We start from the raw sequence: 23412 nt of genomic DNA, 5'->3' as shown, positions 1-23412 counted from the left end.
CTAAATAACAAAATCGGATGTTTTTGCGCGAAATTTAATAATTTCGAGTTTTTTTTTTTTTTTCGTTCGTCCAGAAATGGATTGAGATGTATGAATTTGCCTTTGTACTGTGAATCTTTAGTTTTAATTTCTTTAATATCTTGCGAAAAATTTGTAATTTGAAGTAGTTTCAATATCCGTATTTCTGCTTCGTTTATTTCTTTTGAACATAATGGGCCAACGTATTTGTTATTGGATTTGAAACGAAGACAATATGCGATTATTCGGCATATTTTAGAAAAGGTGGAATATTTTTGGAAAATTTCTGGTTCGTTAATCGTCGTGATTAAACATGTATTTATTTTCAGCTCCGGTATTTTAATTGTCGGTATGGTTTCGTGAGGCCACTCACTTTCTTCTTTCGTTAACCATGAGGGTCCTTCGCGCCATGTGTTGTTTTGTAAAAAGGCTCGTGGTAATTGTCCTCTTGATATTGTATCTGCTGGATTGTCTTCTGATCGTATGTGTCGCCATTCGATTGTATCGGTAATTTCCGTTATTTCGGTGACACGATTAGCGACGTAGGTTTTAAGTAGGTGAGGTGAAGTTTTTAACCAATTTAAAACAATCGTGGAGTCACACCAAAAAATTACTCTATTAGGTGAAATGTTTAATGTTTTGTGGATGTCGGCGAATAATCGCGCTAGTAGCAATGCGCCACACAACTCGAGTCGTGGGATTGTGATAATTTTCAGTGGTGCAACTCGTGACTTTGAGCATATTAACCTACTGATGATTTTCTTATCCTTTCCGACGCAACGTGTGTATATGCAAGCTCCATAACCGATACTACTGGCATCACAAAAACCATGTATTTGAACATCATGGTATTCTTTCAATAATATCTGGCGATCAAATGTAACGCGCTGCATGTTTTGTAGCTGTTTAACAAATTCTGACCATTCGGTATATATGGTTTGAGAAACTGACTCATCCCAATGTATTCCGGCTCGCCAGACGTCTTGCATTAATTTTTTCGCGTAGATGATTATCGGGCCCATTAAACCTATCGGATCGAAAATTTTTGCGATTTCTGAGAGAATTTTCCGTTTTGTCAATATTCCAATATTATCGATAGGGTGAGCTGAATAATATATTTTATCGTCCTGTGTACTCCAAGAAACACCTAGAGTTTTTAACGAAGAGTCTGTGTCGAGTGTTAGATTTAAATGTAACGATTCATTAGCCATGTCATTAATAACGCGTAAGTCATTTGACGCCCATTGCCGAATATTAAAACCGCCTCGTTGTAATAAGGCAGTTATTTCATCTCTAATTTCACGCGCTTCTTTAATGGTAACAGCGCCCGACAATAGATCATCAACGTAAAGATGATTTCTGAGAATGTTGGCTGCTCTCGGAAACGTTTGTTGTTCGTCATCAGCTAATTTTTTTATCGTTCGAATCGCTAAAAAAGGCGAAGATGAAACGCCGAATGTCAATGTATTCAATTGAAATGTTTTAATTTCCCCGTTTTCGCGCCATAACAGTCGTTGATATCGGCGATCTTCCGGGTGAACCCATACTTGGTGATACATTTTTTCTATATCTGCTGATATAACGTAATTGTACGTGCGAAACCTGATCAGATGTTCGAATAATTTGTCCTGTATCGTTGGTCCCACCAATAAGGTATCGTTAAGAGAAGTTCCGTTGATCGATTTGGCCGAAGCATCAAAAACTATACGAATCTTTGTAGTGTTGCTCGATTCCTTGAATACCGCATGGTGCGGCATATAATACCCGTCGTCGTCGAAATCTTCTACTACGGATATATGTCCTAATTTTTTGTATCCTTCGATTATTTTTGTGTATTCTTGCTTTAAAATATCATTAGAATTAAATTTTCGCTCTAAAGATAACAAACGTTTAAGTGCTATAGATCGAGATTCTCCAATTCGTTTGTTTAAGTCGCGGAATGGTAAGCGGACCGTATAACGTCCGTCCGGGTTTCGTGACACTGTTTCATTAAAAAATGTTTCGCATTTAACTTCTTCTCTCGATTTCGGTTTATCAGCGTGAATTTCTTCGATCATCCAAAATTTAGTGATTTGATTCTCTAAATTAGTTAGACAACACATTGATGGTTTTGAATTTTTGTGTATCGAGGTATCGCCCGCAACGACCCAACCTAGTCGTGTTTTTTGTAAGTATAGATCGCGATCGTCCTTTGATATGTTGATCTGTCCGACGGAAAACAGCGATAATGTTGCACCGGATCCTATCAATAAATCCACTGGACCAGGTACATGAAAATTTGAATCTGCAAGTTTTATGTTAGCCGGTATTTTTATTGACTCCCGCGGAAATACTTCGGACGGAATTGAGTTTGCAATGACTGGTATTGTGAGACAAGTTAACCTTTTCGAAAATTCATTATGTGTAGATTGAATAATTATCTGCACTATGCCCTTAGATAATGTGCCAGTTGCGTTAATCGTATTAATCTGTAATGTGTGTGATACTACGTGTAAATTTAGTCGTTTTACCGCTGATTCCGTGATAAAATTTGCTGTCGCGCAGGTGTCTAATAACGCGCGACATCTTATAAAGTTTTTCCGTTGATCGTCATAAATATGTATCATTGCGCTGGTCATTAAATGAGGTGAAAAACTAGGTGAGATAGTTGAGAGACATGTTCTTCTCTCGCCAATTTGTTCGACTAGTCATGCTTGTCTTTCACTGTCGGACTGTTTTATATCGGTTTTAATGGAATTTGAGTAATTGTCAATATGTAGTAAGGTGTTGTGGCGTTTATGGCAGCGAGAACAGGTGGAATATCCGCACGGCTTATTACGATGTGAGCGTAAACAATTATAACAAAGTTTCGCTTTCTTAATAGTATCAATGCGTTTCTGGACTGGCATTTGTTTGAAAGTATCGCAGACAAAAAGCGGATGTTGTTTGTTTTTACATACGACGCAATTCCGTGATGTATCTACGATAAAACTTTGTTTCGCGGGATGAATCTTTCGTCGCTTCGCCGATGGCTCGAATTTGCCCTTTTCTGTGTCCGGAATCTTCGAACGTTCTCGCTTGGAAGCCGTTACTGCTGTTCTGTACAAGAATTCGTACAATTTATCTAATGTTGGCATTTCGTCTCGTTCGAGGTTGACCTCCCACTTTTCGGTCGTTTGCCGCGGTAATTTACTTTCAATAAGATGTATAATCATTTCCGATCCAACCGTAATTCCTAATGAATTGAGAGAAGCTAGATGTTGTTGTATCTCGTCAGCGAGTTTAGTTAATCCGTTTGACGTTTCTTTTTCTAACACAGGTGCATTTATGATCATCGAAAGATGCCGCGACACTAATAGTCTTTTAACTTCATACGCACGTTCTAGCAAATCCCATGCCTTCGTATAATTTATCCCGTCTACGGAAAAAACCTTTACTTTATTCGCCGCGTCGCCAATTAATGCCGCCTTTAAATAATGTAATTTGTCAATTTCAGATAAATCCGTTTGTGACCCGATTACATTGTGGAATGCGTTTTTAAAAGATAGCCAATTTTCATATCTTCCATCAAAAGTTGGCAGCGGTGCTTCTGGCAATTTAATTCTTCGCATACGAATGGTCGTTGTTGAATTTACGCTTTCTGATCGAACGTCATTATTAGTACCGCTAGTACTCGCGTTTGATGTATCCGCTCGATTTAGAAAATTTTCAATTCTACCCGCTAATGCGTAGAAACGGTCTTGAATCTGAGTGAATTCCACTTGATGTGCTTCATCGGGGTCAGATATCGCAAGTTCATCATTGTATTCCTCGAAAGCGTTGTAAAGAGTCGTTAACCGTGCCAATCGTAGCTTTAACGCGGTGTTGTCGAGAGCTTGTTTTTCGAATAAATTGGTCAAACTCGTAATCTGCGACTTTAAAAATGTTCGTTTTTGTATAAGGAACCGTGTTCTCTCGGCCATATTTATGAATTAAAGGAACGGATATAATATATTGTATATATGTTCTACTTATGTACTGTCCTTGTTTCTTCTACAAAATGCCGTAGGTGCGGATCCAAAGTTTGATTTAGTCCGTCACGGAATGGGTCGTCTCAACCTCTGGCCAGTCCTTAGAATTCTTCTTAGTTTCGACGCACTGATCACTATGTTTGTTCATAAATTTATAGTCTCAACACCTTACAGGAGGCACCAAAATGTTAAGTCTATCAAAATAAAGATGATTAATCTCTACTTTGTATTTCAGTTTATTTTGTAAATAAATTTCACAAGACAAAGTTTAATTTTGATACTCGCAGAACCACATGTCCGTGCTGTGATATCTCACAGCTTCTTTTATATATTTGTGCCTGAATCGCGACACTAACTGACTAACGAAATTTTTAATGACGATCCGACTGCTTTCGAACGACGGACGCAACTGTGAAGCGTTCGATATCGATATTCGCTCTCTACCGACTGATTGAAATTATATCGTTTGTATGCGTTTTGGAAGATATTCCGGTTTGGCTATTGACAGTATATGTGTTCCTCATAAGAAGCCTCCTGATTGGTTGTCAAAAATCTATGTTTTGTGGAGGCTGTCCCAAAGGCCGTCGCGAATCGATGTTTGTTTAGTCGTCGGCGCCGAGACGGCGACGTCTTTGTTTTTGACTGACGACGGTAATCGGCATGCTATTGTCCCTTCAAATTCTAAAATAGCGCGATAAAATCTGTCTTCACAAGAGCGTCCGGAAGCAATAAACTTTTTCGGATCTTTTCGTCATTTTTTGTTATCGCTTATTGGTCGTGCACGACTGTACATGATTCTATATTATTTCGCATAATACCGTATAATAAGATATGGGTGCGTACGCAACAGTGACGCATGTTTTTTCCTGGCCGGTATTCAATTTGATAATTAAATTCTTCTAATAAAAGTGCCCACCGCGCAACGCGTATACATAAATCTTTTTTGTTCATAGTAGCCGTGAATGCACGACAATCCGTAACAATCGTAAATTGTACACCTATCAAATACACTCTAAACTTTTTAAGTGCTCTAATTATCACCAGAATTTCTAATTCGTAACTTGAATAGTTCCGTTCGGCTAAGGTGGTTTTACCACCTCATGCTATAATAAACGGGATGGAACGCGTTATCCTTTTTGTTTTTTTGTAAAAGTACCGCGTTGTAACCGTTTATTGAGGCGTCCGTATGCAACTCAGTTTCTGGGTTCATTACATATAAATTTAACATCGGTTCGCTTACTAACATTTTTTTTTTATTTATTAAACGCTGCGCTCTCCTTTTCGCCGAATACAAAATTAACATTTTTAATAAGTTACTCAGGGGCCGTGCAATCGCAGAATATTGTAGTATGAATTTGCGGAAATATCCACTTTAGCCCAAAAAACTTTGTACTTGTCGCACGTTGATCGGCAAGGGAAACCTTCGCATTGCCTCAATCTTGCGCTCGGACGAGTACACTTTGCCATTTTCTATGATGTGGCCTAGAAATTTTACTCGACACTTCAAAAAGTTAGATTTTTCCAGTTTATTACTAAGTCCGCTTCACTCGCAACCTGTAGAACAGTTTCAAGATTCGCTAGACCGGTTTTGTAATCAACAGATGGAATCACCAAGTCATCCATGAATGTTAGTACGACTTCATCTTTAATCAGTTCTCTAAACACGATATTGATGAAGCGCTGGAATACAGCCGGCGAATTACAGAGACCGAATGGAACACGAAAAAATTCATAGTGGCCGTCCGGTACTATAAATGCCGTATACTTTTGGCTTTGCTCGTCAACCGGAACGTGAAAAAAACCATTCTTTAAGTCAATCGTGTTAAAGAACTTAGCATTTTGCAAAAGATCTAATTGATCCTCAATAATCGGCAAAGAGTATCGGTCCTAAATAATCTTTTTATTTAAAAGCCGGTAGTCTATGCATAGTCGCGTCAAACCGTCCTTTTTTTTCGTCAATACTATCGGGCTTGCATATTCCGACAGCGAGGGCTGTGCAATACCGTCGCGTACCCACTCATTAATTTGTGCATTTACCGTCTCTCTTTCTGACACAGACAATCGTCTCGCGCGCTGGTAAACAGGTTTATCATCTTTAAATACTGTCGTCATTTTTAAATTTGTCTCTCGTGTTTTATCAGGTTTATAATTAGCAATCGCCGCTTTTACTCTATCTCTATTATCTCTATCCGTTATATGCGACACGTCAATTCTACCTGGCTTTTGCCAGTTTATATCTGTTAAAAAGGACTTGTGTAGGCGAGGTACCGATACAATCGTATGCCAAAAAACAGACCGTGTAATAAAAGTATATGTATATTTAATAAACTAGACGCTATAATCACGTGAGATGCGGACGCTCTTAACGGTCGCGGTAACAGTGAGAGAGTGAGGTTACGAAAAATGAAAATACAAGGATATTGAGCCCCTCTCTCGATTATCGATCACGAAGGACCGCGTGTACATTATTACACGAGCGCGTGAAACCCGATTACGTGAAGCGCGCAACAAACTACATACTAACACTTTCACCGTTTGTGTGCTTTACGTCGCTTATACCAATTTCTTCTTTTAAGCTAAAAAATTTCGCTTTTGTTAACAGCTTTGTAAACACATCCACTAATTGTGCATCCGTACACACATATTTATTTTCTACTTCTCCGCTTTCGGCCTTTTTTCTAATAAAATGATATTTAATATCTATATGTTTGGTACGTTTATGAAATTCGGGGTTCTTTATCAATTTAATCGTACTTTGATTGTCGATATAAATTACGGTAGGTTGAGTTACATCACAATCTAAATCATGCAATAATTGGCGAAGCCAGATTCGTTTGACTGCCAGTCAGTGATCATGTCTATGATTATTCGTATACCTGTTAACAAAATTTACCGTGTAGACAATGTCTGGTCGCGAGACCATCGCAAGAAACATTAACGAGCCAACCGCTTCCCTGTAGGGCACGTTATTTATATAATCGTCATCCAGACTCGCCTGTAGAAGTGCATGAAAATCCACGGGTACGCACATAGAATTTGCATCTAACATTTTAAACTTATTTAAGATATTCGCGATGTACGCAGCCTGATGAATATACATTCATTTTTTTCTCGATCTTGTGTGATTTGCATGCCCACAAACCAACTCGCATCACTGACTGTAATTTCAAAACGACTCATGCAATTTCTTTATAATTAAATCTATCGATTGCTTTAATTTACTAATAATTCGTCGTCAACGTACAGCGCAAGGTAAACTATATTATTTATCACGACGCCGCGATATATACATTTATTCGCATTACTTTCTCTGAAACTAAAATTTCTCAAAAATTTATTAAAATGCTGATTTCAGCATCGCGACGCTTGTTTTAATCCATACATAGATTTGTAAAGTTTACAAACTGTTGATTATTTCGCATCCGACTGTACTAGACCATCCGGTATTTCCATATAAATTGTTTCTTGTAAATCATCATATTGTTACGCCGGGAACGGGGTCAGCGAACGTCTCCGCGTTCGCGCTTCTCGCTCACTCTTCTCGCACTCTCTCACCCGCGGCACTCGGACTCCGTGAAAGAAAAGAGACGGTTTAAGAAAGAGAAACGATAACGGTTTAATCAAACATTAACCAAATACAGAGTGACATCCGCACCGAATAGAGTCACGGGCAGAACTGTCATTTTAATCATTAATAATAATCTTCGTTCCCCTGGCAACGGGGAACCGAAACCTCGGAGCGAGCCGGCAGCTTCATGCTGCTCCGTATACCGGGCGTAACAATATAAAAACGCCGTTCGCACATCAAAGTTCGATAACTCCAGATCTCTACGTGCTGCCAAAGCCAGCAGGGCATGCAACGAGTCATATTGTGCCACTGGCGCAAATGTTTCACCAAAGTCCTTTCCTGCTTGCTGTCGAATTCCACGTGCGCATAGTCTGGTCTTGAACTTGATATCTTGATCGTCTGAGTTTTGCGTTACTTTAAACACCCATCTCGAATCTATAATCTTTTGCTTCTTGGATTTTTGCACCAACGTCCACGTGCCATTTTTTTCATGTGCTTCGAGTTCATTCTCGATAACCTGTTTTGCACACAGTTTGGCTCATATCTGCAAGGCGGCCGTAAGGATGTCCGGTCTCTGAGACGCGACTATGGTGTTACGAAGACTGTGTCTGATTCACTGCTGTCGTGTTCTTCTGATTCTATTGTTTCGTCTTCACCTGATTCATTATCTGAACTCAATTCCACGACGTTCTCCCTAGGCTGATCATCCTCGTCATTTTTGTTTCAAATAAAATCAAATATTTTTGCGCGATCTGTCGAATGACGAGAAATATTTTTGACATATTTATACATATCAAGAAACGCAATAAAATTCATTTTTATTAAATAACTTGATATTATTTTTGTTTGCAATAATGTAATATAATGTTATTCATGTGATAAATAAGAGAGTGAAAACATCCACATCAAGTTAATCGGAAAGTTTGACAAGGTTATCGACACAACTTGACTCGGTTTCATTTTTATTGTTATTTCTCGTCATTCGACAGATCGCGCAAAGTTCACATTTACTTTCAATTTCATAATCAGTCACTCGAATTGAAGCACGAACAAAAAAGTTTTATATTAAAGATGAATTATTGCACAAAAAGTTTCACAATGTTGAATATTTAAAAATTCTCTAACTTTTTTTTATGGAAATCTTATTATTATTATTGAGCGTATTACCCTGATTAAATTTTTGTTTTTATAATGAGAAGCTTTACGCATATAGAGTAACAAATAAATAAAAAAATTTTTAGCTGCAGCTTAAAAATAATTCTTACGGAAATAAAGTATTTTCATATGTAGAGGTTTTTCACTTTCCTCCATACAACTCGGAAACTATTGAAGATATCAAAAAAAGTTTTATACAAAAGTTTTATGGTAGAAACACCTCCGTTTAACTGCAATAATAGAATTTAAAAAAAAAATTGTTTTTTGTAATTTTATAAACAATTTTGTTAAAAATTTTTTATCTAATTCTGTTACTGCAGTAAAATATAGTTGTTTTTACTGTAAAACTTTTGTATAAAACTTTTTTTGATATCTTAAAAAGTTTTCGAGTTATATCAAAAAAAGCAAATAACCCTTCTATTTGTAAGGAGTGGTTTCACCCCTTTAAAGTGAAATTTAGCACAAACAAAAAACAGTTTTGTGTTTCGGATGAACTACTCTACATGCACACAAAGTTTCATATTTTTTTGAATTTTCGAATTGTCTAACCTTCCTTGTCAGTGCGAATCTCATCTAGCGACTACGTGCTCAACGCGTGTCTCCACGTACCTCGCGCATACGAAGGACTAACACCCGCCTTTTCGCATCAAATAAAACCGGCCACGACCGCGTAACATCCCCGCGGCGTTTATTGTAATAAATCATTCATTTTTATACAATCAGATATTAATAGTTTTGGCTTTAAGACCACAAAATTACATAGTGCAAAGTAAGACGCCAACTTTACGCAGCGTCTCATTTTGTCTTACAATAACTTCCGTCACAATACTGAATAGATTTTGAAAAATTTACAGTTCTGGATGAGTTCTAACAATAGTTCTAGCGAAAAACATTAAACAGTCGCACGATCTTTTGGTCATCAGAAAGAAGTAGAGTTTAGAAGCTCGCGCTAATGGAATGTTCTGGCTGCTCCTAACACGTAAAACGGAGGAGGAGCATCGTGCAACATAGGACTGTCACTTCTGTTAACGAGCTTTAAAATCGCGTTGTAATACAGCAGTACTATTGAGGAGTGTTATAAACGGACATTTCGAAATTTTAATAACAGCAGCATTTTACATTTTCTTACAGATTTCATTAAATTAAAACATTTAAAAAATGTATAATCACAGCAAACTGTTGAAGATATTAAAAATTCCTGAATTTAGATGTATAGTGTCACGAGTAATTTTTCTTTCCTCTTCGTGAAGGAAAGTCGCGATCAAAAAGGCCGAGCGCGAATAAGAGATCCGTGCGTTGCCGTGACACGAGGGGTGGCAAGGAGGAGGGGTCTCGTTTCCTCGTCCGTATCCCGGCGCGGGACGGCATGATCCCACTAATGTATTGTTTTTGAGCGCCAGGCACGGGCCCTGTCGTGCCGATACTCTTCACAAAGCAAAACCTTACAAGAGAAAAATGTTTATTAATTCAGTCACACGCGGAGACTAGCCCCACCGAACGGAGAGGGGCGGGGTATAACGGACAGAATTCGCGGACAAACAGAAACGATAGCACAAAATAATCTTTACGCGAACGAGAAGATGAATAATATTTAGTCCGTTTATTACGCTCTACGGAACATAACATGTACGAAAAATTAAAAAAAGAACAAAAAGAAAGAAATCAAGGTTCCGCAAATCATCTATCGAGCCCAAGTGCCCATGTAACGTGGCCGGAGTTCGTTGGAACACGCGGTTGCCGCCCCGAGAAGCGAAAGGCCTTACAATAATGATAGTACCGCAGTGCGGGTGGACAACATCACCTTCATTCTGTCGATAAATCGTGGATCCTTAACACTTCGGTCGCGGTGGAACCCTCGCTCTCGTCTCGCACGCTCTTTCCTAACAGCTTTATCGCTTGTTTTCGGGGAATCGTTACCTGTTCGCTCGTTATACACGCTATCGCCAGAGAGAGCGAGGACCGCGCGCATTTTTGGCAGGAGGACCGGCTCATTCCCTTTTCCCGGGTTCCGCGGATTTTCCGCGCGCGATGTCGCCGCTAATTTTTCGCGGGCGCAGCTGCCCTCGTGGGACTCTATCGCCAACTAATTCATCAGCGCGCGTTTCGGATAGGGCGTATTACTCGTCTTCCACGGTGTCTCCTTCGTAGCCGGATCCCGGTAGTAAGGCATATCCGTGCAGCTTTATTTTATCGTGGGTTGCCTCCAGCGCTCGCGGGTCGGGTGGCCTCCCTTCCCGAGCACCTCTTTGAGTCCGAGGTTATCACGGGGTTTTGGTTTTCTTCCGTCTTCCGATGCCATTTTGTTTTATCTCGTTCTTTCCTCGTTGTGTTCCTGCGCTTCTTCCTCTGTCCCCCGGTTTCGCCGACCACCTTCCGCCCGATTCGCTGCCGTTCGCTCAAACAAAAAAAACATTCGCGGCCAATTACTACTTCGTACGTTTTACAAGGGCCTCCGAAGATGTCGCCGTCTCCCTTTCCCCCCTTGCCTTTCGACCTGGACTGTACCGTCGGACAGTGTAATGCCCGGTGACGGCCGCGGAAAGCTGCGGCAAGGCAGCGAAAGCCGCCACGTCACGATAGATTCTAACGGAAAATGTTTTCCGCCTTCCAATTTTATATATTTGGAAATAAGCAAAAAAATAAAAAAATCTAATAATATTATAAGTCCAAAGCATATATAGACAATATTAAACACATATAGGCATGGTATGTATTCTGCTATATTGAAAGCATTTGATTTGAAAAAACGTACAATAAAATCTCTTGAAAAAGTTATTGATGATTTATTTAATGTAAGTTTATTCGAGCATTCGAAAAAGATAAATAAAGTTTTTCAATTTATTGTATCAGAGAATAATTGGAATGATATAAAGCCTGTTGCAAGACAATATTATAATCGTCGCTATTTAAAATTAAAGCCCGGATTACGATTGCATATATTTGCTAAAAAAATATGAAAGCAAACAAAAACTCCGTGCGTCTTCACATTTAAAAATGCAACAGTATTTCCAACCCTTAACGTTACTAAATCGTTTGTTTGATTCAATGCTATATGTAAAGAGTGTCGAGCAATATTGTGTGGAAAAATACACAAAAAACCAAATAATGGACAAGATGCCATATTCAAATCTAATTTATTTGGCTTTAATGATAAAATTGTCCACACTAAAAAACGGCAATTAAAGGGTTTTCTTTGTCAAAAAACCGCTGGCTATTTGGTAGACGCAAAAAAGCAAGCGTCTGTTTGGCGCATAGAGGAAGCCCAGCGAATAATGGAATTTGGTGATCCAAATCCGCCAATTTTATATTTGCCACGAGTATTACGCAAGGCAAAACAGAACAAATTAGATGATCGTTTAGGCATCGGTGATAACCATGATGCCATTCAAAATTTGCAATCCTTTAAGTACACAAAACTATCCGGTTCCATACATGCGAATGGCTTAGATCCTTTTTATATTATGTACTGGTCAAAGAAGCAAATAATGTACAAATTAACCAATCGTAAAAATGATGCTTATTTTACTATGGAAGCTACAGGTAGTATAGAAAAAGCTTTAATTTCATCAGATGGGACAAAATCTCCCCATATGTTTTCATATCAGTGCATGATTAATCCAAAAGATAGACGAGGTATCCCAGTGTTTCAACTAATATATTCGAAACACGATGCAGCTCTCTTAACTTATTTTCTGCTGAACATTTGTAAAGCTGGTGCCACTGAGCCATCCGTAGTAGTAACGGATCACAGTCGAGCAATGTTAGTCGCTCTAGAATGCTCGTTTGCAGATTGTGCTAATTTAAAGCATTATCTGCAATGCTGCTATGATATAGCTATAAAAATGCTTACAATTTATTAACAAATGTATCAAAGGCGTCGAAGAAATGGATAGTAATGTAAAAAATGAGATATCATTAACATCAGATGATTTTGATTACGCAGAAATTCCATTATCCTGGACAGAATATAGCGACGAAATTTACGCAAAAGCTAACACTTTAGCATTACAATTGCGTAACGGAAACATTGTTAATGCTTTTTATAATCCAAAAGCTGCCGAAAAAGTTAAAGGTCTAATGAAAAATTTGGCCGTATGGACAGGTGTCATGCGTCCTTATTTTAAAGCAAGCACAGAAATTGCAACGTCTTCTGCGGTTGAGTCTATTTTTACGGAATATAAAAATAGAGTGATTAAAGGCTGTATTCCAATGAGAGTGGACAAGTTTGTCGTTCAACATTTAAGTTATATCGAAGGTAAAATGCGATTAGATTATACAGATACGAAAACTACAAAGTCTATGGAAATAAATGTATTACATAAATCTAATGATTCCTTTTATAACGAACAATCTTTATTGAATTCCACCTCGATTAATGACAATGAAAATTCTAAACAATCGACAAATTTACCTAATAATTCTACGACATCTGATTTAGCTGATAACTCGTTAAATTATGAGGAAAATTGGATGTGATTAGTGGAAGATAAAAGTAACAAAAAATATAAGATATAAAAGAAAACGTATCTGAATACATGTCCTGAATGGGACAGTGTTGATTCTAATAAAACAGTATGCATACCTTTTGTAAAAAATAGTAACTTATGCCAAACTGTAAAACTAAAAGAGGAAAACGTAATGGTGCGCAATACATGTGCTTTTGATACCTTGCTCCACATAACGGTACACGTGATAGGTATAAATACTAATCACAAGTGCTATGTGCAAAATATTAATTACCGCTTATTTAAATTGGCACTTAAAATTGCGTCTACAAGCAAAATAACTATAAACGAATACTTGGAAAAAGCACTTTTTCTTATAAAAACTGACTTATTTGACTCGTCACACTATACTAGACGTTTCAAAACTTGAACGCAATGTGCAATGCAGCTCATTTAGCAGAATTAACATTTATATCATTACCCAGTTTAACAAGAAATAAAACATGCACAGTATGCAATTTTTTTAATGAAAAAAATTTTTCAGCATTAAGTATTAATGTTGACATAATTTTCAATAAAGGTCTCTCAAACATTCAAAAAGTCATTAATGACGTGTTATCATTAAAACAAACATGCATAAAGTGTAAAAATTTATACGAGAGTTAATGAAAATTATGGCCCACAAATTGTAATTGATACCAGCACTTTAACAGACAAAATATATATAAAAACAAAACAAAAATTAATAATACACAATTTAGAAGACATTTGTAAAACCATTACTTTAAATAATAAAAGATATATACTAAGAGGTGTAATAAATTACATAAAAAATATAAATCATTACATCGCTGTATTATTTGCAGGAGAATTATGATACGAAAACGATGGTCTAAAATCAAAACATTTGCAAGTATCAGCTTGTAACTACAAAATCACACCGCACGTATTATTACATGTTAAATAATAAAAATATTTTCCGCATACACATAACATTTAAAAATATATTTCAAAAAATAAAAAATTATTAAACATGCACAAAAATATTATTAACTAATAACTAAAAAAAAACAAAAACAAATAAAAACATAAAAAAACAAATAAAACTAATAACTAAAAAAAAAACAAAAACAAATAAAAACATAAAAAAAACAAATAAAACATAAAAAACAAAAAAAAACAAAAAACCAAAAAGAAACCAAAGTCTCGTCACGTCCACGTCGTGGTTCTGGATTGCCCTAAGAATAAGATACAAAAAAACATTTACAAACATACTGTTACGTCAAGAGGATTATATTTTTATTAAATTATTATTTGAAGGAAATCCTCAGGAAAGGCATTCGTGGGTAAGGTAAAGAATTGACGCACCACCGAATTTTGCGTGGGATTCGAGATTCGAAACCACGCTATTTTACGCGCAGATTAAATATTCAATAATTTCAGATTTAGATTAAGCGCGTAGTTGGTTCTTTTTTAAAGAAAGGAGGTAAATCCTTATTCTCTGGGATAGAACCAGGCGTGATTATTCGCTTATGGAGAATAATGATAGTAATTATAAAATGATTAACTCATAATTTCAAAACAAAATTAACAAATTTAATATTAATCATTATGATTAAAATTATAAAAAAAATTTAGCGTTTTGGCAGACAAAATTAACAATTTAAATATTAGTTGTTTCGTTTAAAATATAAAAATAAAATTAACGTTCTGGCAGAAAAAATTAAGAAGTAAGAAAATGGTTTTAATCTGATTAATAAATATAAATTTAACATTGCAAAAAGAACCGAGTGTATTTACAGAAATGTGTGTGTGTGTGTCTGTATATGTATAAATGTCTTTAAAACAGATAAGACGGAGAATTAATCCAGCGTGATCTCCTCGATCTCTATCACCCTCGCTGTAGTCCTCGGGAAGACAAAGTCGATCAGCCGCATCGGGGCCAAGAAAGGAAATTCCACCCCGGGGTAATATATAAAAAAGTGAGAATCAGGAGCAGAACGAGTCTCTTGATCTCTTCTGGTTCAAAATGGTCAGGGCCGATGGAGTAGGCCCCTTCCGGAACAGGATCTGTCCACGGAGTACAGGCCTTGCGTAGGAGCTCCAGGAGAGGGTCTCTGACTTCTCTTGGTTCCGAATGCTCCGCGAGAACCTCAATACTCGGGACGGGAGATGGAGGTTGATCGGGGAAGTCTACTTCTGGGAGAGAGATGGATTCATCTTCGTCCAGAGAGTCGGCTTCCTCGGGTTCGAACGGAAAAGGAGGCGGTGAGAGAGGAGAGGAACAGGCTCGTGGCTCACCTCTGGGAAAACGTGGTTCGGAGATGAGGGATGAATTCGGAGTATACGATGGAGTCGTGGGGCGGAATTGTTCCGATCCCGGCTCTGTGGACTGGCTTGAGAGGTTGATATCGCCGGCCGAATTTTCGCATGGGACGCTTGGGATCTCTTCTTGCGGGATATATCCGTACAACGGTTTCGAGTCGCCGTGGATAGGTGACGGTGGCGGAGGGCTCGGACGAGGAGACCACGGTCTCTCTTCGTTGCGCGCAGGAGAAACGAACACCTCTTCGCTTGGCGCCGCCGCGAGCAAGTATTGGATAAAGAAGCGGCGGACCAATTCCCTCAGATTCCGTATCTGTTTGTTTCTTCGCGCCCGGCTCTTCTTAATAGTTTTCTTATTATTAGATTCCACTAAAATTTGTAATTCAATTTTAATTTCATTTGAATAGAATTGTACGAGATTAACAAAAAAAGGGTCGAAGGAGACTTGTCACCGACGATTTCCAAAGCCTTTAACTCGTCCATGAATGAATCTCCGTAGTTCAGCTCTGGCGAGAATCGCTTGCCGATTCCTTAGCCGTAGATAGTCGCCAAATTTCCAGCAATATTTCGCGGCGTGAACCACAGTAAATTGCTGGTTATTCGACGGCGTATTTTAGCCGATATTCGGAAGCAGTTTTTCTCACACATTCGATTTACCACGGAATCCAACGGACAGAATCAAAACTCCGAAACTCCGACTCGGACATTCCCTTCTTTCTTTAATTGAAATTAAAGAACACTTGATTTAAACAATACATTTAGTGGAATCAATTTTCGCGACAATACATAATGAATCGTTGAGACTTACTTTTAGGAGATCTTCTCGATGCTTCTTCTGCGATCTTGCACTGAGTGGCACTCACGATAGTTTACAGAAACTTATGCGGCGGTAACTGGGATGCAAGAGAGCGTGCTCCGCCAAAACACACGATTTTATAAGTTCGGAAAAGGGGAGGACTATTCCCGAATTTTTACTTTTCTGAAATTCAAATCTTTCATTTGCTGAGCTTGTTCCTCCACTTTTCCTATCTTACAATTATTGGGCATTCGCACCCCATCCCTTCTCTATTTTCTTAAACTTCTAACTTTTAGCCCTTAGTTTCTAGATTTTAGTGAGGAGTTCCCGAGATCCATTGGTTTTTAGAAATAAGATGTCTACAAAGTACCCCTGCTTTAAGGAGTTATCCCTTTCAAGCCTTCCAGAATTTTATTAACATTTTTAAAGAGAGATGGTGGGGAAACTTCTACCATCCGTACGACGCATTGTGTTACCTGATTTTATTGCTTTTGTCTGCACCACATACTCCGGTAATCACGGGCCTCTCGCGCCTTTGGTTTTTCTAAAGCTCAGGATCTATGCGCAATTACAATTTTAAGAAAAAGTTATTTTTTCTTTTCCTGTGATGGACAGGCTAGCAAAGTTGAAATATTTATGAGCCCCTTAGGTTTTGATTTTTTGTGTTATGTCTAGACAAATTCCTTTTGTCTGGTTTTTGTTGGCGCCCGTTTACAATTTGTTGCATGTTTTTTATGCTTTCACGCAACAACTTGTCCCGGAATATTTTAGTGTTTTATGAATTGTCTTTCTGAAAGGTTCTGAAGTTTTCTTTTGTATTACAATGGACTACGGTCTACCTTCCCCTTAACTAAATTTTCTAATATATGTTGAAAAAAAGAGATGCGGAGTTGGAGACGTAACAATACATTACATTTTATAAGTCTGTTAAGTATGGCAAAATAACATTGCAATCTCAACTAAACACGCCAAAATTCGTGTTTTTTGATTAGAATAATTTATCACAAAATTGTCAAATTGTTTAAATTGACAGAACTGTGGAAAAGCATTCCGCATGCCTAAAACTATGCAAAAACTGTATAAGAAGAGATAGAACTTTCAAAAGTCGATTAATGTTTGCTACTTAATGTTGGAGATACGGCGCGCTCGGACGAAATAATTTGTTTAAAAAATTATCCATTGCTGCTATTGACTCTTTGGAAATGCAAAATATAGATCAAGAGGAATATAAAAAATGCAATAATTGACAGAACACTCAAATTCCGGCCAGCGTCTCACACTTTTCCGCCCTAATGAGCTATTTTCGGACAGTTTTAATTATTTAAAAATTTTGTGATTGTGCCAGCAACCAGAACTCTTCTGAATCTTCAAGATTACATTCAAAGTTATGTTAAAAGAATTTGCGAAAATGGAGTAGCGTCTCAGCCATATTTATAACAATTTTTTAATTAAATAATTATTAATTTTCATGGTTATATCCGTTATGATAATACTTAAATACCATAAAAACTACGCGAGAAATATTTTATATAGCGTGGAACTTCGAAATTTAATAGTCGTCGCTTCTTTAAATATACATTAGCTATAATAATTATAAAAAAATTTTTAATCAATGTAGGGAAATACTTTAATACTAAAATAAATCAGAATATATTGTAAAGAATATTGGCCACAGAGAGACACTCCACACGTTACGCTTACCAAGCAACTACTAGCTAACTTATCTATCCGCATGGCAACGCCGCTGCCGTGTATTCCTACGCGAATCTTAACACACTCCCCACCGGTCGCCAGTCGTACACGCACACCTGCACTCGCCATTCCTTACATCAATGTTTTTTCGCTAAAACTATTGCAAGAACTCATCCAGAACTGTAGATTTTTCAAAATTTATTCCATATTGTGACGGAAGTTACCGTAGGACAAAGTGAGACGTTGCGTGAAGTTGGCGTCTTACTTTGCACTATGTGATTTTGTAGTTTTAAAGACCAGAACTATTTTTATAAACTATGTAAAACTCTAGAACTATTAAAAAAGAACTCAGAACTCTCAATAGTTTGTGAGTTTCCAGCAAATGATACGCCAGTCTCACACACACTATTCTGATAAAAATTAACTAATATGTCAAGGTTAACTTGTTAACAGGTGTTCAATCTTACAACAATAACGTTTTAAATAACAATTTTAACCGTAACTTACTGGTGGCGTCAACTTTGATCAAACGGCGGAAACTTATTTGTACACCTAATACATCCGTTCAACTCTATTTCTTTAACGCTCTTTTTATGAGTTGCACGCGCATTAACATGGGTCACTTGTACCCTTTTATTCTTATTGCACTTCGCCGCAACGTGTCCTCTCTCACCGCATTGGAAACATTTCGGTCCCTCCGCTTTTGTTGGGCAATCCGCGCTCAAATAATAGTTAGCTGTCCGCAGATGAAACAACGTTTCTCCGGCTCGCGTTTTAGCAAATTCTTTTTCTCCGTTTCTTGTCCGCGTTGCTTTTGTTTCTCACCGCTTAGCCTCCGCTCTCTTCTTTGCGCCACTGAGCAGTTAACGATCGTTTAACGCGATTTCTTCAAAGGCCTGCACCAACGATACTTTCGTCAGAAAACGGCTTATTCGTGCCTTGTCCCGCAAACTTTCCACAGGAATTCCGTCGATCAGATAATCAATAATTTCATCTTTGCTGATAAGCACACGGTTAGATAAAATAACCTTCTCATAGACATACTGCTGGAATATCTCTTCTTTTTTCTATACACGTTCCTCAAATTGCTTCCTCAACGTCATCTTGCTCGGACGGTGGTTATACATGTCGTTCATGTTTTTCAGTAGGATCTCGATCGGTAACTCGATGTATTCTGGCTTTGAGTGTAACCATTCTGCTGCTTTACCTTTCAGCATAACAATCAGCACTTGTACGCGGTCATCAATTAAACGATATGTTCGTCTCAGGAGCTTTCGCTGCTTCTCTCATATGACGTAGTTATTGCTGCCGTCAAAAGATCCAAGTAAATCAGTAATCGCAAAAATTCCGATTCTTGTCTGATCACCCTGGGTATCCTCTAGCACTATCGCTCGCTCGTGCACTTCAACTCTCAGCTGCCGCGCATCCTTCGTCAGGTTCATTGTTTTCCCCATTAATTGTAGCTCTCGTTCTAACAGCTCTTTTTTCCAACAGAATAATTTGATCTCGCGTTCGTAATAGGCTGTGGGCATCAGTGATGCTGCCCCACGATCACTTGCGTCGCCTTCGTACGTTGCGTCTTCTTTACCTTCCGCGTTCATCTTGGCTTCTCTCGCCTCAGCTTCAATCATCTCCTGGATCTCTGCCATTTACTTGCCGCTAGGATCTGCACACATTATACGCTTGATAAGGTCGCCCTTACTCCCCGTCGATAGAAGTTCCATTTCTCCTAGCTTTCCCTTCAACAGACTCACAGTAAAATCGACCGGATTCTTCGCAGCCATCTCTGTACTTAAGCACTCTGCCACACAATGTTTTCATGTGCCTCGCAGTATCTCACAACGTTTCTTATGTATCTCGCAATGTCTCTCTGTATCTCTCGATAGCTTGCAATGTCTCACAGCGCACGACGTCTCACGGTAACTCACTGTTTTTCACGCGACTCGTTTCTCACACGATATAACTCGTAATTTTTGTCAGTCTAATCTAAAAAAGCATTAGCTTCTAAACTTTCACCGCGTGGTGTCCCTTTTGAAAACTTTTGCAAAACACCCCACTTCCCAGCATTCGTTGTTTAAACTGCTACGCCCCCTACGCCACTTTAAAATGTGTGACGTTACAGTCGGCACCCCGTACTTATCTATATACTATTCACATGTGGTGAAAACAATTTCTCTCACTTTCTTTCACTCCTTTTGTATTTTTACAATCATTGTTATTTCTTCGGTATCACTTTTGCACGTTATATTCAGCACATTTTGTTTCAAATTCGGTGATCACATGCCGCTGTTACCACTCGGATGCTCGATTTTTTCACTGTTATTGCTCTCGATACTCGCAGTACGTGGTTCTTTGCCGATTCTCTTTGATACTTTTTCTCAGCCAATCGACTGGTGCTCAGACAAAAGTTAGATATAGAGTGCGGAAGCCATAGAAAATCAGGTTGAAAAATTATTTGGGTGCGTGGATAATTTTTTATAATAAAAACTCTTTTATTCACAAAACACTGGTTTATATTTGGTTTATATTTTACACACACTTAATAGAAAAACATAAAAGAATATAGAACGGTATTTAAGGAGGTTTTAATATGTGACACGTCTGTACCCGACGACGACTCTTTTTCAAGTGAGTAAGTCCCGATATTAGTTTTATCTTTGAATCAGTAAAGGGGCTTCCCGGTCCTTTGTCTTAAGAGGTTTATTCCCTTTCTTATCTAGCTGTCACAAAGTCACGTAGTGTTTCCGGTCTACTAGGAATTATTTATTTGTAAATTGATTCGGTCTTATTTAAAGTTAAATTTATAATTAATGTTTGAAGCGCATATATTTTAACACAGGTAATGGGGGTGTTAGAATCATTAAAAAGAGAGAAATAGCTGAAAGTATCCGACTGTCTTTGTCTGATAGTGCAAGCGCAGACAAAGATAGACAAAGACAGTAGAATATTCTCAGCTATGCCTTTCTTTCTAATCACGTTACTGTTGATATACTCATGATATTTTAAATCGAATGCCAAAATTTCTTTTCTTTTGTATAACCGCAGAGCCACATACTTCGTACATACATACATCACACTACTGATTGTCGAGTTACCTTGACGACATTAAAATTTTTATTCGTTTTGTTCTATCCTTTTCTTACTTATACCTTGTTCTGATATACGATACACACGCGGCTCGAGGCGCTAACATTACTTATTGTACCAAATCATATTCATAAACTCTGTTAATTATCAGTAAAAAATAATATAATCATACGGAAACCTACACCAGGAATCGGACCTTAGATAAAATTTAACAGTTATGCTTTTCTGAGGGGCTCCCGTATTCTATATCTAACTTCTCTTTGTTGGTGCTACGCTGGCGTTTTGGCGTTACGGTCGATCCCGCGTCTAGTTCCTAGATCCCAGATGATAGTTTTGGAGAGAAAGGTTTAGATTGGCTAAAAAATTTTACTCTATCACCGTTTTTCTTAAAAAAAACTATTAGTATAACTTACAATTAGTTACTAGTTATCCAAAACATGTAACTAAATTCAGTTAGAATTACAGAAAAGAAAAAGAGAAACGAAGTAAAGCCAGAATTATTAAAAACTAGTAACTGTAACTGTAATTTTGTTACAAGTAACGAGTTATTTCCCAACTTTAAAAAATAAACAGGGTGTTCCGTTAAAAAAAATTAAAATGACTTTTATGTAACCCTATAGCAACTTTTCAATGTCAAACCAATGGTACCAACTAATGGTCCCCTTGAAACCAAACAACTTTTGTGTGAAACATTTTTTTCTAAATGCTTTGTTTTTAATTTCTAAAATGCTTCGTTTTTAAAATATTAAACCGTTTTCAAACTTCAGCACACCCTATATATACAGGGTGTTTGAAATAAGGTTTCCTTCCCGGTAACTGTAGATAGATATCGGGAATACAAATCGAAAAGTCAGATATCATTTAGTGAAATTCGTAATCGTTACCGAGTAAGAAATTACTGAATTTTGACGAATTAGCGCGGAGAACATAATAAGTCGGGCGCGGCAGGTGAGAGCGGGTGGGCCTTAGGGAGAGAACGGGGGTGAAACGCCGCGCGACGGTGTGGGGTGGGGGTGGGAGGAGTCAACGCGTGGTGTGATAGACAATTGTCGCGCGGCGTTTCACCCCGTTCTCTCCTAAGGCCCCGCTCTCACCTGCCGCGCCCGACTTATTATGTGCTCCGCACTAATTCGTCAAAATTCAGTAATTTCTTACTCGGTAACGGTTACGAATTTCACTAAATGATATCTGACTTTTCGATTTGTATTCCCGATATCTATCTACAGTTACCGGGAAGGAAACCTTATTTCAAACACCCTGTATATATATACAGGGTGTCTGAAATATGATGTCCAATTTTAAATTTGTGGGTAGGGACATAAAAACGGTGACGAAAAGTCCTGAACAATTTTTCAAAATTCTTTATCATTTTCGAGAAAAAAATTAAAATATAATACACGTAAGTACACGTAAGAGTGATAAGGAAGACACGATTTGAGCGAGTGCGACAGACGACGGCGCGAATATTACAAACAAAATAAGCGGAGTCAGCGCGTGACGATAAGCGAGCGGTGAGCGGCGAGCGGGAAGAATCATCTGAACACGGCGAAAAATAAGCGAAGGCTCTCGCGATCAATATTATATCCGGTAAGAAAAAAATTGTTGAGCTCAACAAGCGCGCAATTAGCACAAATGAAATAAGAATAGCATAATTACATTAGTGCTAATAGCGCGCTTTTCGAATGGGCCTAACAATTTAATTTTTGGCGAGTATAATATGATCGCGGGCGCATTCGTCTATTTTTCATGTGCTATCATTTCCACACTACCTTGCGGTAGATAGCATAGCGCGTTTTTTTTAAAGTGGTGTCCCCGGTAGGCCTAATCCACTTTTTCACATTCGCGATCATTATAATTGTTCAAAGTGGCCTCCCCTTTGCTGTAAACATAGTTCGGCCCTTCTAACTATGTCACGCGTGGCACGACGCACGCACCATGTCCCGATCTATTTCTTGAAATGCCGTAATAATTGCTTCGCGCACTTCATTTTCTGTTTTATTCCTAGAATTTTCGACTAAGTTTTTTACGTGTCCCCAAATAAAATAATCGAGAACGGTTAAGTCCGGTGACCGTGCTGGCCAAGCGATCGGGCCACCACGACCTATCCAACGGTCCGGAAATTTTATATTTAAAATCTCGCGTACTGCCCGAGACGAGTGTGCCGGTGCTCCATCGTGTTGATAAATTGCTTGCTGCCTTATCGCAAGCGGCACGTCGTCTAATAAGATTGGTAGTTCACTTTCGATGAACCGTCTGTAAATGGGTCCTGTTAGACGTGGAGGCAAAAAGTATGGACCGATCTACAAATAATAAAATATTTTAATAATAATATAAAAA

The 23412-nt window shown here is 38.1% G+C and overlaps 2 protein-coding genes across 2 annotated transcripts in view; one reads left to right on the top strand and one right to left on the bottom strand.

Moving 5' to 3' along the window:
• LOC139111898 (odorant receptor 4-like) overlaps positions 1 to 23412 on the top strand; it is a 71858-nt gene that overhangs the window by 36761 nt on the left and 11685 nt on the right. The gene's annotated exons all lie outside the window — the stretch shown is intronic.
• Positions 1882 to 6636, bottom strand: LOC139111897 (uncharacterized). The gene has a single exon (XM_070672493.1). The coding sequence runs from the start codon at positions 3957 to 3959 to the stop codon at positions 2706 to 2708; it is 1254 nt and encodes a 417-aa protein (XP_070528594.1). The 5' UTR covers positions 3960 to 6636; the 3' UTR covers positions 1882 to 2705.

The sequence above is a fragment of the Cardiocondyla obscurior genome, linkage group LG26, assembly GCF_019399895.1.
Source record: "Cardiocondyla obscurior isolate alpha-2009 linkage group LG26, Cobs3.1, whole genome shotgun sequence".
Lineage (NCBI taxonomy): Eukaryota > Metazoa > Arthropoda > Insecta > Hymenoptera > Formicidae > Cardiocondyla > Cardiocondyla obscurior.
This window is presented reverse-complemented; position numbering and strand designations above follow the sequence as displayed.

What these genes read in the sequence shown, in the direction of transcription:
- LOC139111897 (XM_070672493.1), bottom strand. Translation starts at nt 3,959, where the DNA reads ATGGCCGAGAGAACACGGTTCCTTATACAAAAACGAACATTTTTAAAG.